Source organism: Marmota marmota, unplaced genomic scaffold (genome assembly GCF_001458135.2).
Source record: "Marmota marmota marmota unplaced genomic scaffold, marMar, whole genome shotgun sequence".
In the NCBI taxonomy this organism is placed as follows: Eukaryota; Metazoa; Chordata; class Mammalia; order Rodentia; family Sciuridae; genus Marmota; species Marmota marmota.
Window position 1 is genome coordinate 15,663,405 of NW_025999913.1, and position 17,960 is coordinate 15,681,364.

At 44.9% G+C, this 17,960-nt stretch overlaps 1 protein-coding gene across 8 annotated transcripts in view; it reads left to right on the top strand.

The window, feature by feature from the left end:
• The window catches only part of Cdkal1 (CDK5 regulatory subunit associated protein 1 like 1), a 551,843-nt gene that overhangs the window by 356,426 nt on the left and 177,457 nt on the right, over nt 1-17,960 (top strand). For all 8 annotated transcript variants that reach the window (XM_048799852.1, XM_015494064.2, XM_015494065.2 and 5 more), the window contains one exon: nt 6,144-6,289. In XM_048799852.1, coding sequence (XP_048655809.1) covers nt 6,144-6,289 — 146 coding nt within the window. The remainder of the gene's footprint in view (nt 1-6,143; nt 6,290-17,960) is intronic.

Below are 17,960 nucleotides of genomic sequence, written 5' to 3' on the forward strand. Positions count from 1 at the left end.
CATCCCAAATCCTAGAAAGACGGTTTGATGTTCCACAAGTCTTGCTTAGCTGCGTACATACCACACCACGTACATACCATGTCACTCATAACTAAAGCAGTTAAATCACTAGGCCATTCTTGGTACTGTATTCTACCTTCAGCAAGACGGTACAGTTACCTAAGGTAACCTTCAGTTTGGATAATCAGACCATAGATACATCAAGGATCTTAAAGTGAATCTTTAGCATCTGCCTTTCCATTAGACTCCTTAATTATTTATGTCATGTTTTAAAGAAGCCAATAGAACTATCTCAGCGGATTGTTTAACACCTTGAACGATCAGCTGTCAATTTGTTCTTTTAGTGTTTTACATACTCAATCTTTCTTTTAAATGGGAAGAAAGGCGATTCTAGGTGGATTGTGCCTCTTTTTGGAAAGTGTATCTATTCATGTTATGGACAACATTTGGATCACAACAGTTTGCTGTTAGCTTTTTTCTTTGTTGTCTTAAGCTAATACAGTACTGATAACTTTTTGGTATGTGTTCAGTTTCATGAATTTTAACTTTGATGTAGATTTGGGCAGCTGCCCCTACAATCATGATACAAGAGCTTTCTTGGCCTTGGTCTTATCGGAGCAGAGTAATAATTTTAAAATAAGATAAAATGCTAATGATGTCAGTTGAAAATAAATTGTGTGTACAACCACAACTTTCAGCCTTTTGGCATTAGCATGAAGTCGTGCGATGTGTGTTGATGTGCAGAAAGATTGGCTGATGCTGAGCTGGAGAGGTGTGGGGGAGGGGCGCCCGCGTGCCCAGGTCTGAGAAAGCTCATTAAAAGGGATGTTTTATCTCAACCTGCTTTACCGCATATCCTGAAGATGTGAACCCTTTAGAGTTTAAAAGTGAATTTCCTATTACGATGAAGTTACAGGTCAACTGTAGATTAGACTGTTCACGCCTCCAGTCCTGTCCATTCTGGAGGTAAGGACAGGAATTTCCCTTCTGAGACTTTCTCCTCCCCTTTCTGATGCTTTTAGTGGTAATTTATTATTAAATCTCCGAGTGTAAATACAGGTCCTGGTGATTCACTTAATGGCCGTTATAATGATATAATTAAGTGATGGATGAAATATGCCTCGGGTCCTGTTCTGTCTGGACTTGTGTGACTTTGCGGCTGTTGAAGGTGACTCTAGAAACAGGACCTCTGGAGAACACGGGTGCTGCCTTCTCCACTGTTCCCTGGGCGTGTTGCAGGACTGGCTGGAAATCATGGTGCGTGCTGCATGATGGTGTCATCTTGTCGCTCATGCTGTAGCTCAAGGGTGCGTGCCAGCACTGAGAAGCAGACAGAGAAGTAAAGATAAGCAAGTTCTGCCCTGGGCGTGAAGGTGTGTGGTGCGACTGCGACAGAGAGACGTGGAGACTGCGGTGAGCTAGGGCACGGAGCCGTGAGCTTCCAGCTGTCTGAACAAAAACCAGATAGAAAACCAGTCACATGACATTTCCACAGCAGGAAGGGGCCTTGGAAACATGCTCAGCCGAGTCAGCCAGGCACCAGAGCACAAAGTCTGTGTGCCGCTGCTCTGAGGCACCTTGAATGGTCTGCTTCAGAGGTAGCAGGTGGATGGGGGCTTGCCAGGGACGGGGTGCTGGGAGTGGGAGCGACAGTTAATGTGCATCGAGTTTCAGATTGGGAGGGTGAAAATGTTCTGCAGATGCTTAGAGGGTGATGGCTGTACGGGTTTTACTGTCCCTAATGTCACTGAACTGTTCACTTAAACATAGTTGAAATTTTAAGTGTTATATATATTTTGCCAAAACCAGGAATTTTAAAACCCACATAATATCATCTATATCTCATTCTTCTCATTTTAAAAGAACCAATTATTTTTTGGTTTGGTATTTGTTTTTGTGGGCACCAGTGAGCTAATGCCCTCAGCCCTTTTTCAATTTAACATGGTCTCACCAAATTGGTAAGTCTGGCCTTGAACTTGTGATCCTTCTGCCTTGGCCTCCCCAATTGCTGGGATTCCATGTGGGTGCCACCATGCCTGGCTTTTTTTTTTTTTTTTCTTAACGAAGTGTCTTAGATGACCTTAAACCAGTATAGAAGCACAGAGCTCAGCATTGTGAACTACAGGAGAGCAGGGCCTTCTCATGATAGTCGTCAGTGTGAGTGTAAAGGAATCTGACCAAGTATTACACGTTATACTTTCACGTCCTGAGGACTTTGGTAGCCAGTAGTGTAAATATTCAAAACCAGGTAAAATATGGTGATTAATTTGAACATACCCACATATAGGACAGTTCTTTAAAACAAGATTGTTTCCATTCAATTATTTATTTTCCCTCCTTAGTATATTAAGAAAACATAGCAGACATTGAGTTTGTGAAATGAGCCGGTCAGGTGGACGGCACCCCTGTGATGTTGATCAGGGAGGAGCCAGTTCTCCAGGCCCTGCCATCTGTGTCTTAGAAGCCTGGAGACATGGACCTCTGAATTATCAGTGGCCTTATGTTCCAATAGACGCTGTCTCCATGCTGCTCACTGTCAGAGCTCCGATGATGGGAGCACACGCAGGTGCACAGTCGTGCCACCACTACCTGCCCTCTGCCCAGGCGCTCAGCCAGCTCGGAGCAGAGTGCGTCCATGCTTCATCAGAGCTAGGTGCTCCCCAGCCTCGGGAGCCTGGACCCCACATTATCTCCATGGGGAAGTACGTTGGGATTCTGTATGTCAGTCTTCCTCCATAGGCACACCTGGATCACCATCATTTACTTGCACAATAGGCCAGTGGCTCTGTGAGGAGGGTATTATCAATACCTCCACTTCATAGATGAGGAAACCAAGGCACAGAGGCTAAGGGCAAGTTTGTTTTATAAAGTGTTAAGATGTCGTCTCTCACTTCACCTCTGTCTAGTATGAGACAACCACATGTGGGTTGGCCTCTGGGCCTTCTGTTCTGTTCCACTGGTCCTCGTGTCTGTACCATGCGGTTCTTGTCACTCTAACTCTGTAGTATAACGTGAGGACTGCATTATGATGCCTCCTGCTTTGCTCTTCTTGCTGAGGGTTTTTGTGGCTATTCGGGGTCTTATTTTTCGAAACGAATTTTGAACTGTGTTTTTAGTTCTGTGAAGAATGTCGTGGGTATCTATATTGGCAGAAAGCCTTTTTAAAAATATTTTGTAGTTGTAGATGGACGGCATGTCTTTATTTTGTTTATTTTTATGTGGTGTTAAGGATCGAACCCAATGCCTCACATGTGCAAGGCAAGTGCTCTACCACTGAGCTACTGCCCCAGCCCAGGAAAGCCTTTTCAATAAATGGTGCTGGGAAACCCAGAAATCCATATGTAGAAGAATGAAATTTGACCCCGTCTCTCACCCTGCACAAAAGTCAACTCAAAGTAGATAAAAGACCTGGGAATTAAACCAGAAACTCTGCAACTGATTGAAGAAAAATGTAGGAGTGCTACCTGCTCCTCAGACAGGGCATTCATATCCAGGATATACGAAGAACTCAGAACTTAACACCAAAAACAAATCACCCAGTCTAATGGGCAAAAAAACTAAACAGACACTTCTCAAAAAAGAAATACAAATAGTCAACAAATATATGAAAAAACTGTTCACCATCTCTAGCAATTAGGGAAATACAAATCAAAACTATATTGAAATTTCATCTCACCCCAGTCAGCATGGCAATTATTAAGAATACAAGTAATAATAATGTTGGGCAAAGATGTAGGGGAAACGGTCCATTCATACGTTGTTGGTGGGACTGCAAATTAGTACAGCCATTCTGGAAAGCAGTATGGAGATTCCTCTAAAGACTAGGAATGGAACCACCATATGATCCAGGTAGCTCACTCCTTGGTATATATCCAGAGGATTTAAATCAGCCTACTTCAGTGACGCCGCCACATCAATGTTTATAGCAGCTTAGTTCACAATAGCAAAGTTATGGAACCAACCTAGGTGCCCTTAAATGAACAGATAAAGAAAAAGTGATATTCTCTTTCTCTCTCTGTCCCCCTCCCCCCCTCACACACACACACACAATGGAGTATTACTCAGCAAAGAAGAAGAATGATATTAAGTCAAAAGTTTTCTCTGATATGCAGAAGGTAATCCAAAATGGGGTGAGAGGAAAGGACAAAGAAGGGGAGGGGCAGAGAATTTCATCAAAATAGAGGAAAGATCAGTAGAACAGACCATGGAGATCGAGTGGGAAGAAGGAGGGATGGATTAGGGAAGAACAGGGGAATGAATCTCTCTGAACTTTTGTATGCACATGATGAATACACTGCGATGGATCCCAACATCAAATACATTCACCACACTAACAGAAAACAAAACCTAAATAAATCGAAGAAAGGTCAGTGGAGTAGAGGGAGGGAGCAGGAAGAGGGGGAAGGGACAGGGGAGTGCTGGGGACTGAATCAGCAAATTATATTCCATGCTTTGTGAGTATGTAAAAATGCATCCTGATGTCATATATAACTAGACAGCATGTCATTTGTCACCATAGTAGATATACTGAAGGCCTCTAAAGCTGGTGCACCTGCCCCACCCTGTTAGAGCATAAGGTCTTTTTGCAGTTATTTTCCTTAAGCGTTTTGGGATCCTGTTCAGTGTGAACACCTGAGAAGCAGAGAGCACGTTTGGGCAGCGTGTTTTCTGTAGGGCACGTGGGACGAGGCCATTCTGCCAACAGTGCCTGTGCAGTCGGTGCTGAGCCAGAATGAACAGCTACCGAGTGCTCAGCCCAGAAATGGAAGTCTGTGAAGGTGAACCGCTGTTTTACCACTGGGTAGGGAGTCAGCTGCAATCCCAGTTTAGTAATGCAGAGATTCCTAACACAGGAACCCCAGGATTTCTGTAGGAGAAACTGTAGATAAAGGATAGCTGTGAGTACTTCTATTTGGTAATACAAACTCCTTAATGGAAAGAACTTTTCTAAAAACAACTGAACTTCTGCTAAGAAGCCAACTGATTCAATTCCTCTGTCTCCTTGTACTTCGGTAGAAAAGCTGATGTTCCCAGTGAGCAGAAAGAAGATAGGGACGCAGGGGGCCAGGTTGATTCTCGTGCAGGGCTGACTGGTAACCAAGAGGTAACCGTGAGAATTAGCCAGCTCTTGGCTCTAAGATCCTTCACAGTGTCGTCTTGAGGACCAAAGGCTATAACACATGTGCAAGTGTCGTACTTTCAAAGCTGGGAATCATTGGGCACACACAGGTTATTAAAGAGCAGCTCGTCCCTCCTGGACTCTGTGCATGGTCTGTCTCTCATGGGTGACCTGGCTGTGTGTGGTGGAGAAGGGCTCAGTTTGTCATTGCTTACGGCCTGTGCAAATGGTTACGTTACCCTGGCTTTACAAGTCTGCCACTCTTCTTTGTACCCACGTAGGATCCTCGGAGATTTTAAGACATTGAGTTAACTAGTTTCATTCACTGTAATTTGTTCTCTTCAGTTTTGTGTCTGAGATTCTTCTCTTTCCCTTCTCTCCAACTCTGCAACTTAAATGTAGGTACCCAGTGTCGAACCAGCTGATCTCATTGGTCACATACCTTTCCATAGTAGGTACCAAAATTATACATGATCAGTAACCAAGTGCAGTAAGAAAAAAGAAATATTAAGTAATAATTTAACAATACTTTATAAATAATAAAGTGATGTTAACAACAACAACAAATGTGTTGCCTTAACCTAAATCTAGAAACTTCCTCCAATCAAATGCACAGGATTACGAGGTCTCAACTGCTGCTCAAATCTTGCTGTTTTCCTTCTTACTTGATAAAGCAGAATAGGGAACTGGGAGGTGAAGGAGGAGTGATGTTTACCTTGAAGTACTTCAAAATCCTTTTGTTCTTTAGGCATCTTTTGATTTTATGTCCTTTTTTTTTTTTTTTTTTGGTTACCTAAGAGGGACAGTGAACACGAGGAGTGAACCTGAGGAAGGGATTCTTCTGTGGGCTCCTGGAAGGGATACTAACTCGCCACATGTCATCATAGAAATCGCCAGCCGAGGCTCCCTAGGAGAGCACTGAAGCCCATTTTCAGCTGTTTTGTGCTCGCACCAGGTGCTGATCTCGGGGAAATCACCCTGATTTGCTGCAGGGATTAATGTCTCCTCCTTCCATTTCTTTAAGGAAATGGCGAAGATCCTTAACCATCCCCGAGTCTACTCCTTCCTGCACATACCCGTCCAGTCCGCCTCCGACAGCGTGCTCATGGCCATGAAAAGAGAATACTGCGTGGCTGACTTCCGAAGAGTCGTGGATTTCCTGAAGGAGAAGTAAGTCTGCTGGCACTTGTGAAAGTCACCATTTCTCTTCGTTCAGAAGTGTGTGGGGACGAGGAACTTAGCGCAGCTCACGGGGAAAGGTGCCAGGGAGAAGGTGGGTCTCGAGGCTTGTAGGCCTTCCTTCCCTTGGGCACTTTCGCTGTGGGTTCTCCTGTCCCCGCAGTTTGTGCCCCTGCCACCTGTGCAGGTCACCCTATGTGTTGTCTAGTCTCTAAGGAAGTGTGAGCCGTGGTTATTTTCATACCTGACCTGGTGGATGAAACCTGTGTTGGCTTTGCTCTGCTTTAAGTCCCCTGAGAGCTTTCTGAAGTCATGAGTCAGTTTTGAGATGGACATAGGGACCAAGTCATGGCACTAAAAATGGGTGATTTTCTACTGACTTGCATTTTTTGAGGAGTGCTGGAGCGTCGTTGCTTTTACCCACTGATCCCAGTTATTTACTTGTGATGTCAAGGAGGCGGGAGGATTCTGGTGTTCAAATTCCTACTGACCAAAGTTAAGGCATGTTTTCATAGTCCCAGATGTGAATGGTAGTTTAGTTTCCGTAAAGAACACTTGCAGCCCGTAATTATGTTCTTCAGAATCCTGCTCAAACGGGGAAGGGTCTGAGATCAGGCCAGGCAGGGAGCAGAGGTGCCAGCGAAGACCCCGAGACCTTCCCAAGCCCAGGCCACGGTTCACCCTCGGGGAACTTGTCTTTCATCTTGGTGTATTTTGGGGTCGCCTCACTTTCCATAAATTTTTCCACTGTTGTTTTTCTTGATTAAGATACAACTTTTTATTTCCATCTTCTTGTTTATAATTGCGTACCTTTGTACCATGTCGAAGGACTACATAGATATGGTTGCTCTGTACTGATGGTAAGCAATTACTTTTTCCACCTATAATTAGTCATTCATCCGCATAAAATTGTTTTAAGATATTTTTCTTCTTTTTACTCTTTTCTTCTTTTCTCATCTTTCCTTTATGTGTCTCTTAATTTTTTTTCCACCTCTAGACTTTTTTTGATTATCCTAACCCTAGAAATAGGCACTTGGTGGGCATCCACACAAATGCAGCCAATCATTCAAATATTCAATGTAGTGGAAAGAAAGCATATTTATTCCAAGATACCATGATTATAGTCCATATATACATACAGCTTCAAAACGGCAGAATAACAACGCTCTCTACCGTGTCTAATACTCTTGGATCTCTAACAGAACTGGTCAAGGCTAAAGAACACACATTTTTATATTAAACGTCTCTTGTTGGTCTATGGCCTGACCTTGATGTTATTCAAGGTTTTGTAGGTAACTTGTCTCATGTAGGAGAGTCGTTGAAGGCACGCTGGCACTGGTGAATGGAATGTGTTCAGAATTGAAAAAAAAAAAAAATTGTTACACCTGTGAGATTCCTTCTCTTGCTTATTGAAACAGCAGCCGATAACGCACACACTTCGCACATCTTGCACAAGGCTTTGCCAAGCACAGACATGCAGCCCTGGTGAGGAACAGACCCGGAGGCTTCCCAGATCGGCTGTTGCATTGTGCGGTGGAGTGAGCTGAAGGAATCATCACCGCTCTGGCCTCCCTTTGGGCGAGCGCTGACTCGGTTTGTGGAATTACTGTGGCTGTTTACCTGGACAGCATTTGCCAACAAGTTCAGTCCTTTCAATTGCTCTGTAGATGGACATGTTGAATCTGCTGCATCTTGAACAGTCTGAGCAGCCTCCTTGAGCTTTGTGGAGGTCGGAGAGGATGAGCACATCGAGGCGTTAGAAAATGATTTCTTGCCATCGTTCACTGACTACATTCAGTTCAGGGTCTTTTCTCTGGACTTTCAACTACCTGAGGCATCTGAGTAGCTTTTCTAGAAGTATGTGACTAGCTAGAGATCCTAGAACAAAGTTCTCTGCCCAGTGATCTCCAGAGCAGAGAAGTTTGAGAGGATGATGGACACGCCTGGAGAAGACCTTGCCTCCTCCCATACAGCCCAGCCTTCATTTCAGTTTTAAGTGCTATTAATTCCTGGAATATAGATAAACCTCCAGTCAGTCAGGGTTTTAACAGATGAAAATTAACTCTGTATTGTGTATGTGCAAGGACAGAATCAACCCTGCTGTATAAATTCACATTTAGATAATAACTAATATATATTGGAAAACTAGAGCAAGCAGCCAATATGATATACTTACTTTGTATAGCAGATAACTGAGAAAATTTGAGGTTCTCTACTTGGAAAAAGTCCAATTATTGCTGTTAATGTAACGAAATGATCATTGCATAGCTTTAGGCAGCTCATTGGAACCCTAAAATTGTCTGTTTCCTCCAGTCCATTTTGTTGCTTATGGGAGTAGTACAGCCCTTTCCCATGGGGTGGTATGTTGCAGCTTCTCTCTTCAGTGGGAGGAAGTTTCCTGTCCTCTTGGGAGGACACTGATCCAGTGAGTAACTTTCCATTATGGTGGATGTTTAGGCAGAGGTGAAGTATATGAAGCAGACTTCTGATCTTTATTTTCTTTCTTTAGACTAGTGCAGCTTTGTGACAGATTAGTGCTTGTTTTGGAAACACCACAGTTTCAGGGCTTCTGTGGAGGCATCAGTCAGGATGTGCCCCGTGTGTTCATCCTAAGAAGGTGTGACCTGTCAGTACGCCCAGCACTCGTTCATAACACACCCCGACTTAAAATGGCAGGTTTGCTCCTTTCTTATCTGTTTGCTCTATGAATCCCGTATAAATGTGGCCCTTTTCATTTCCTTCTCTTTTCCCCTAAAGTCTTTGAACCTTTTTTAGGTTTTTGTAATGAAATTTTCACTAATAAGCGGAGCTTCTGCCTTTCTCTCCTTCCTCAAGAGGCTTCTCAGCTCTTCACGTCGGGAATGAAGGAGGAGGCATTTCCTAGACTGTTTCCACAAAAAGCCCATCTTCAGAAGAACCTGTAGGGTTTAAGGCAAAAATCCAAACTAGGAATTTACCTGAAGCTATAGACTCTTAAGCTCTCCATCCATTGGTGTTGGTGGAGCCCTGTGTCTCAAACAATAGAGGTGAAGTCTTTTGAATTAATATTCCTTATGTTGCACATGGCCCCCTTTCAGCCGGGAGCGATGGAAGCTGACATTTGAGCCAACTTGAAGCCTAGTCATTATTCTCTGCAGTTGTTCGAACGTTGGCAGCCGTCCTCCCCACAGCAGCTGGATTGAAGATAACCTGGTGGTGTTGGCACATGTCGAGGCATATGGGGATTTATTAAATCATGCAACCTTTGTGAAAAAAGAGTGTCTAAATTACTTAATATACTAATTTAAAACAGCTGTTCTTGAGCAGACACTCATGACTTAAATGATTCTTTTCAGTTTTATTAATCCAGTTGAACATTAAGTAATTAGATGTTTTTATTTAAATGAATAAGATGATTTCTTGAAGTACATAATGGGATTTACAGGGTCTTGGAAGAAAACTACTTAGAACAAAGTAAGAGGTGCAGTTCTGATTCAAAAAAAAAAGTTTTATGTTTTTTAATAAGTACCTCATCAATTTTACTACATTCATAAATTGTCACAACTGGTTTCACTGTTCTCCTTTTAATGTTACTGGGATTTTTTTTTTCAAGTGCAAAATTTGGACGGTGATTTTGAGATACTTACTTCCCAGTTCTGGGATTCTTAGAGTGCATTATGTGAAGTATGATATGATTAGGGTTCCCAGGCCGCGTGGCCTTGGACATGGGCTGTAACTGGGGACCCTTCATTTGCAAGGCAGTGATTGCACAAAAACCCTCACCAGCATAAGCCACATAGTAGCATTCGGTCAGGAATCAACACCGTGCAGAGCGCTTCTCTCAAGCATATGTTCGAAAGCTAAGTAAAGGAATCTGAAACCTCAAATTCACACATAAAAGTGTGAAAAAATTATGAAAGATATCCTATTGATTTATATGTTTTAAGAAGTGAATCAGATTATGTATCCAGTGTCTTTTTGGTTTATGTTATTTAGACCCTAACAGTCAACATCTCTGTCCTCCTCGGGCTTGGAGACATTTTGGATGAGTTAGTGAGCAGTAGCAGGTTGCATCTTATTATAGCGCTTGTGTTGACTTTTTATCCCATGACATTGTTAATGTCAGAATTCGCCATGATCACTTGTCAAAGTCCTGTGCACCTCTGAGTTTATTTGTAAAACATTAACCCTTTTTAGTGTGTGACCTTGGTTCTCATCCCTCTAAGTTTACAGAGACTGCCCAGGGAATTGCCACAGCTAACAACTGGTGAGCACCTGGGGAGGAAGAGAAGGGGTGGACCCACGAGGTGGCTTTCCCCTGACAGCTGGTCATCCTCTGACCTCTCCGCCTGGCACTCATGCACAAAAGTGGCACAAGGGCATGAAGCCGGGCTCAGGCTGGCAGGAGATCTCACAGTCAAAGTGGTGACTCACATGGCCTATCCTATCCGGTGACCTACTTTTCCAGTCTGTCTGCAAATAATAATGCTAATTCATTAACATCCCAAGTCATTTTCCTTTCCTGTCGTTAGTCTGGGCTGCCCTGTGCTCTTACGGGAACAGATCTGATGAAAGTTGTTAAATTTGTATTTTATTCCATCTTGTCCATCTAGTTTTATTCCTAGTGGCTTAGAAACTGAAGTAGCAATATTTATCAGAACAGGAGAAAAGATCTTGAAAAAATAAAAAAGAAGGATTCAGCAAGGATTAGACAAGCTTGCTTCCAGCTGTACCCTGGGTGGGTTGCTGCTCCCGGAGGGGGCACCTCCAGATGGACTTGGGCAGAGCAGCCCCTCACAGCTGTTTCCTGGGGGCCTTCATCGTCTCTGATAGCGAGGTGGTTGAGGTGTCCCAGAGGTATGGGGCACTATTGTATCTGTTGTCAAATTTCTTCTGAAGGAGAGAACTTCTTTTCCCTTTCCTGTATTGCTACACCCTGAGTTTCTCAAGAGGATGACAGTAGCATGGGAACAGTTATCTAATAGGGAAACACATGCACTTTCTTTTCAACTCAGCACTGTGTATGCGGATGATTATATGCCAGATAGATTTTGGCATCCTGTGCCAATACCATATGATTTGGGGACTACCCCAAAGTTAGTCCACGGGTTGAATGTGAGCAGACTTCCAGACAGCCTAGCTTTCCATTTTGTGTCTAGTTTGGTCAAGAGAATAATCTGTCATTCCCAAACTCCTTCCACCCTAAATCCTTTCTTTGGGATATGACTGTGTTCTCCTTCTCAGAAACCAGAAGCTCTGGTCCTTTAATCTTGGGGTACTTCCCTCCTGAGTGCTGTGGCCCAGCCACCAGGGTCCCTCCTCCGTCTGTGGAGCAGTGAGCCCTTCTCTGGTCTTGGGATGCTTTCCTCGTGCGGCGTATGCGGCCCCCCACATGTTGCCGCAGACTCTGCGTTTTATGGCGTGAATGTCCGTGTTCCAAATGGCCAAAAGCCTGCCGCAGGGCCAAGCCGCAGGGACTGGCCCTAGTTTCTGCCATGGCTCCTCCCCGTTCCGGCCGCACAGGTAGCGGTTGTCTGCCTGGAACCGAGGTCCTGCAGCAGCGGTGACAGCGGCGACAGCGGAGGAAGGCCACATCTGAGGTCCGCGCAGGGCCGTGCAGTTAGCCAGGCTCTGATGAGCCCCGGCTCAGAGCCATCGCCACCCACCTGGTCCCCTCAGGGCGCCCTGTGTCCCATGCAGCAGGAACCTGCATCCAGCCAAGGCGCAGGGCATTCCCCCGGCCGGGGCTGAAGAGGGCCGCACAGGTCCCCACCTGGCTCCTTGGTGTCCCCTTTCTTAGGACGTGGCAATGTGGGTGACCGAGACGGGGAATGAGGAGGAGGCGTTGGGGCGGCGAAGCCCGGCTTGCGCTCAGGCTGGAGCTTGGGAAGCCACGTAGGGAGGGTCCGGGGGCCAGAGGGAGACGAGGGCGGGGGTGGGGGTCACCAGGACCTGAGCAGTGGAGAAAGCTGGGGACGGCGAGGTCATCCAGAGGAAGGAGACGAGCGGCAGAGAAGAGCAGGGCAGGGAGCCCGAGTTCAAGAGATGGAAGGTTCTGGACAGGTCCAGAGGCAGAGCCGGACATTGGGGGAGACCTTGGAGGGATAGCTCCAGGGAAGCCAAGGGACGGTGCAGCTCTAGGAACAGCAGGTGCCAATGGTCACCTGTCAACCAGAGTGACCTCCTGTAAGCAAGCGCTGGGCCAGGTGCTCTGGGGATTAAGAAGAAAAAAAAAAAAGTCCAATTATTCTCTCTCCCAACTACCACAGGGGTTCAAAAGCAGTTGAAGTGTCCTAGGTGTATACTCCGAAGTCTTCACGGTCTCCTGTTGACAGCTGTGTCCCCGATGCCTAGCATAGCACTCGGGTTGTCCTCTGACATCCCCGCCCCCACCACACCTTTCTACACTGCTGACAAGAGACCCCAAATCAAGAAACTGGGAAGCATGCACTTGTTGAATGAATAACAGTTACTCGGGAACCCAGAAGAGTAAGACAGGGCGATATTTTCAGTGTTTTAATTAAAGCTGTGTTTTCTTTCATAAACAAGAAAATATCCTGCTCCTTGCAGGGAAACTGATATATTCCCTTTCAGGGAACCCACTTTTCCTTCTAGAGACTTTGTCTTCGTGATCCCCTGCTGCCTGATAGCTAGCATACTTATTAGGCAATATTAATTGAACCTATAGTATGTTGAAAGCAAAGAGCTAAGTGCTTTGCAGGGCCTCACTCCTTTAATCCCCACAATTGCACCTGTTAGAAAATATTATCACCCCTATTTATAGGTAAGGAGAGGTTAAGTGACTTGCCCAGAGTCACAGAGCCGACAGCTGGCAGAGTTCAGAGGTGGCCTCTAGCCTCTAACTCTGTGAACTCTATTCATCGTCATTTGTGATTGTTTCCGAGTGGATAATGTTTGGAAACTGTAGAAACTGATAACTTTGTAAAAATGATACCATGCAATCAATCAGAACTTTTAAAATTACACATGCCTTAGAGCTGGGGTGTGGCTCAGTGCTAGAGCACTGGCCTCGCATGCATGAGGCACTGGGTTTGATCCTCAGCACCACATGAAAATAAATAAATAAAATAAAGATATTTAAAACAAAAAGACTCATTACACATGCCTTAATGCACCCTCCCCTGCCACCCTCCCCTCCCTTTAACTCTCCCCCTCCCTCAGGCTGAGGGCTGCTGGGTTAGGGGAGATAAAGAAGCCCCATGAGAACTGGACCAAAAGAAGAAAACCGTAAAAGCAAGCAATGAGGGTTTAATCTGGAGGATGTTTTGAATTACAAAATGGCCTGTTTAGAGTCAATGCCCTGGGGACGCTTGCTCCAAGTCGCAGGGCTTTTTCCCCCAAAGTCCTCCTGTCGTCTTCCTCCTTATCCTTTTTTCCCCAGAATCGGGAAGCCAAATATCCAGATGGAGCTCAAGCCCCCTGCAGTCCTGGCTCCCAGCGCTGCCCGTCCTCGTCACCTGTCACAGGCGCGAGGAGAGTCGGCTCTTGGTGCTGTTGGAGGCTCCTGGGGCACATCCTCCCTATTTGCTCGACTCTAGGACCTTGGGTTCTTTCTGAGAACCAGGAGGGCATCAAGGGAGCATGCAGTCCTCCGTGTTCTCCTGGGCTTTGCGGCAGGCACTGCAACTAAGACGACAGCGGACGGTAGGAAGAAGGCTGGTGGTGGACCACAGTTACTGTTTTTAAAGAGTGAACCTCAGATTCCCCAGATCTGGCCAGTTTAAATTCTGGAAGTGAGATCCCATAAAATCTTCATGAATCATCATTAATTTCCCAAAGACGTAACTTGTACATTTATTTGACTAATATTTATTTGTTCTAGACTGTCAGACACTCATTAGGGATTAACCATAGGACATTTGTGAAACTTGGTAACTGTCTTTAAGGGAATGACTGTGTGTGTGTGTGTGTGTGTGTGTGTGTGAGAGGGAGAGAGGGGGAGGGGGGAGAGATAGGGAGAGGAGAGACAGAGATCCTTTTATTTTTTTGAGAGACAGTCTTGCTAATATCACCCACGCTGGCCTTGAATTTGTGATTCTCCTGCCTAAGTCTCCCAAGCAGTGGGGTTACAGGAGTGTCCCACTGTGCCCTGCTAAAGTTTTATTTTTTTAAGTTTCTGTAACCCGCTTGCCCCTAGTATGGGTTCCTCATTGCTAAGTGCAATCAGAAGGATCCCTATGATGGTTGACATTCTTTCTCTCTTCTGACACTGTTACAGCATAGGCGTAGCCCTTAGTTGGCCTTCTGAGTCTCAGCAGGTGATGATTTGACCTAGCATTTTGCTAGCCTACTACAATAATTAGCTTTCTATTCTGCAATGTGAATCCTGGTAACCTGCCGCCCAGCTAAACTGAGGCCATAGTTTTAGGTTTAGAGTATCACACCTTAGATTTAATTTGTTTGAGCTGCGAGTGACCAAAAATAAAATATTATCTCAAGCAAGATTGCCGCAGTCCGGCTGCAGCAAAATAAACGGGGGGTGACGATCAACTTGTGTACTTTGATACAGCAGGAGTGGGAGCCGTTTATTGTAGGACAACAGAGGTATTTATACATTCCACACAGTTTATCTTAATTAACATAAACTAGATACAGCAGTCAACCAATAAGGAATCTCCACACTTAATGGCTCGCTGGCGCCACCTCACAAACCACTCCCCCTGGCAAAATACCAGGCGCCATCCTGACTTGTTTACAGACTCTAACACAAGATATATTTTATTCTTTCACATAAAAAAAATATTACAAGTGGCATGTCCAGAGTATCCAGGGTCTTAGGATTCTGTCTTGTTGTTCCGATCTCCTCAGTAGGAATTTCTCTCTCCAGTCCCAGGCTCTGCTTAAAGTCCGACCCTCAAGGCTGCATTCTAGCCAGCTAGTGCGTCCCCCTCCTACCACCTCAGATGTCGTACGTGACACTTCCACTTAGTTGGCGTTGGCCATTCCTAGCCTGGAAATACAGCATCTATTCCAGGCATCTATGTGTCTAGCTCAGAATTTGTTTTTCTGGAAGAAGAGGGGAATGGATATGGAGGGGCCATTGCTTTAGTCGGCTTTTTCACCACTGCGCCCAAAAGACTTGACAAGAACAATTTTAGAGAGGGAGAAGTTTCTTTGACTTTGGTCTCAGAGGTCTCAGTCTACAGACAGCCGACTCCATTGCCGTGTTCCTGAGGTGGGGCAGAACATCAGGTGGACAGGTGTGGTGGGGGAGGAAAGCAGCTCAGAACGTGCAACAGGAAGGCAGGGAGAACTCTGCTCACCAGGGAAAACTGGAAACCCCCAGTGCACGCCCAGGGACCTCCAGCCACACTCTGCCTGCCCACCGTCACCCTCCAGTAACCCTGTCGGGGGCTGGTGCGCTGCTTAGGCCAAGATCTCCCAACCCCGTCTTCTCACCTCTGAACTTCCTCGCACATCTCACACATGAGCTTCTGGGGAACATCGCATGTCTTCACCCTAACAGCCACCAGAGTGTCTACAGCAACATGAACTTTTTAAAAATTTCACATGTTACAGTTAGCAATTGCCCCTAAGAAGAACGAATTTAATAATCACACGCCAAGCACCTAGTTTCTCTCTGACGTTAGACCTGGCTTCGCACAGGCTCCTGCCAGTGTCTCTAGAGCGCTTGCCAAGTGCGTATGAGACCCCCCTCAAAAGGAAATCCTTTAGAAAGTATGTTTTCATCCTGCTGCCCTGTAATGACTCTTTCTTATACACTCGTTAGTGATTCAGTCTTTTAGTTGTATCGTGGGCAAAATATTGACTTCTTAGAGTTTCTTCCTGGAGACATGTTTTCATTGAGCAGCAAGTTTGATCTCCTGTTGACAGTTCGGCCCACTGGGTTTCTTTCTTTTTCTCTTGCAAGTAACTAACTGGTGCTTTTAGGACTCCTGATAACATTCAGTCCTAGGTGACAACAGCGTCATTTAAATGTGCAGGCTCTGAGTGGTGGGCAGAGATGCCTGTGCCTAGGGTGTGGCTTGGTAGGTGCCACCTGCCTCCAGAACCTCACATGGACAGGCCTGTGCTTCAGAGCAAAATAATGATGTTCAGTAGAATAGAAAGCAGTATTTTCTTCCCGGAGCTGGCTTGTTAATTCTTCTCTGGACGACAGTGATTTGTTATTGTTTTTGTAAGCAAGCTTGTTCTGCTGAGCTGTTTTGTATTTTTTAAATGATCAACTTTCATACTGCATTGCTGTCCCTGTTTAGCAGCAAAAATTGTTCTTAATTCCCTTTCTTGGGTGCCTAATTTAAAAGACTATAAAATCTAATCCTTCTGAGATGTTTTCAAGGGTGTAGGCTGGGGTTATGAACGCTGTTAGGTTTGGTGAGCAGCAGGAATTTGACATTTGTATGAATAAGAATAATGTCCACCTTCTCAAAGCTAATGTAGACCTGCAAGGGACCTCGGCTTCTGTGCTCGCGCGGGCCAGAAGTCAATGGGGCCATACAGGAGGGCCTGTGGGTGCATAGCAATAGGGTAATGTGAATTTCCACCTCCCCCAAAACAAATTGCTGGGATGTTGTCCTCTTTAGAGAGGTGTGGATTAATAGCACTTCTTACATAGGTAGCTAAACACAGAATCCAAGAGTGTTTCCAGAAAATAATATCAAGCCAGGGGAATACACCTAATAATTCAGTCAAGTGTCTGCAGTTAGGTTGTGCACTCTACACTGGTGTATTTGCAAATAGTTTTTTTTTTTCCTTTTTTATGAAAGAACTGCTGAGAAAAATAAAGGAAAAATGATTCCAAATGAAGCAGTTGCTTGCTAATTTGCCTGAAACAAAGTGCTAAAACCAAAATTCATTAAATCGTTTAAAACATGAACATGTAATGTTATAATTTTTGTTGATTTCTGTTTTCTTCATGTCGCCTTAGTAGAATGTATTTTTATAAAAATGAAATTGCCTTTTATTAAGTCTTGGATTAGCTCCTGTCTATATACTGAAAGTTATATTTGATGTAAAATGGAAGGATTGCTTATGCTTTTTTTTTTTTTTTCTCTTTTCCTGGACTGGGGCTTAACCCAGGGCCTCGCACATGCTAGGCCACACCACGGAGCTACATCCCCATCCCTTTGTATTTGGAGATGTGCTCAGTAGGTTGCCCAGGCTGCTCTCAAGCTTGCCTCAGCCGCCTCTGAGTGGCTGGGATCGCTGGCACACAGATGGTCTGCTCCCGTACAGGTGGGATGTCGTCCTTGGGTGCTTTTGGTAAAATGAACTCATTTAGATCACAACAAACTTTTGTTTCTAATCAGTACTTTTGGATTTTGAGTGTGAAGGGAGGGCGGGTCGGTGGTCTGCGACCCTCAAGTACAGAGATGTCATGTGAAGAAGGTTTGCTTTTTAGTGGCAAATGGCCCATTTCCTTAGTGCTCTCCCCTGTCATGCTCCTTGTTTTTTAGGGTGGGCTTTTTGTTATGTTTTGTTTTGTTTTAATTAGTTGGTATCTATTTTCCTAATCCATGAACTGTCCCTTTTCTTTCTGTGTCTTAAGAGACATGGTTTCTACGGGTGCCTGTTTGTTCCAATACTGTACAGACAGCCCATGACCCTAATGAGCTTCCCTGTTGCATTCTTTACGCTGCTGGGTCAGGTGCTGCGTGTAGATGTAGAGTTCCTGGAAGGATTTCATTTTGCATTAAAAGAT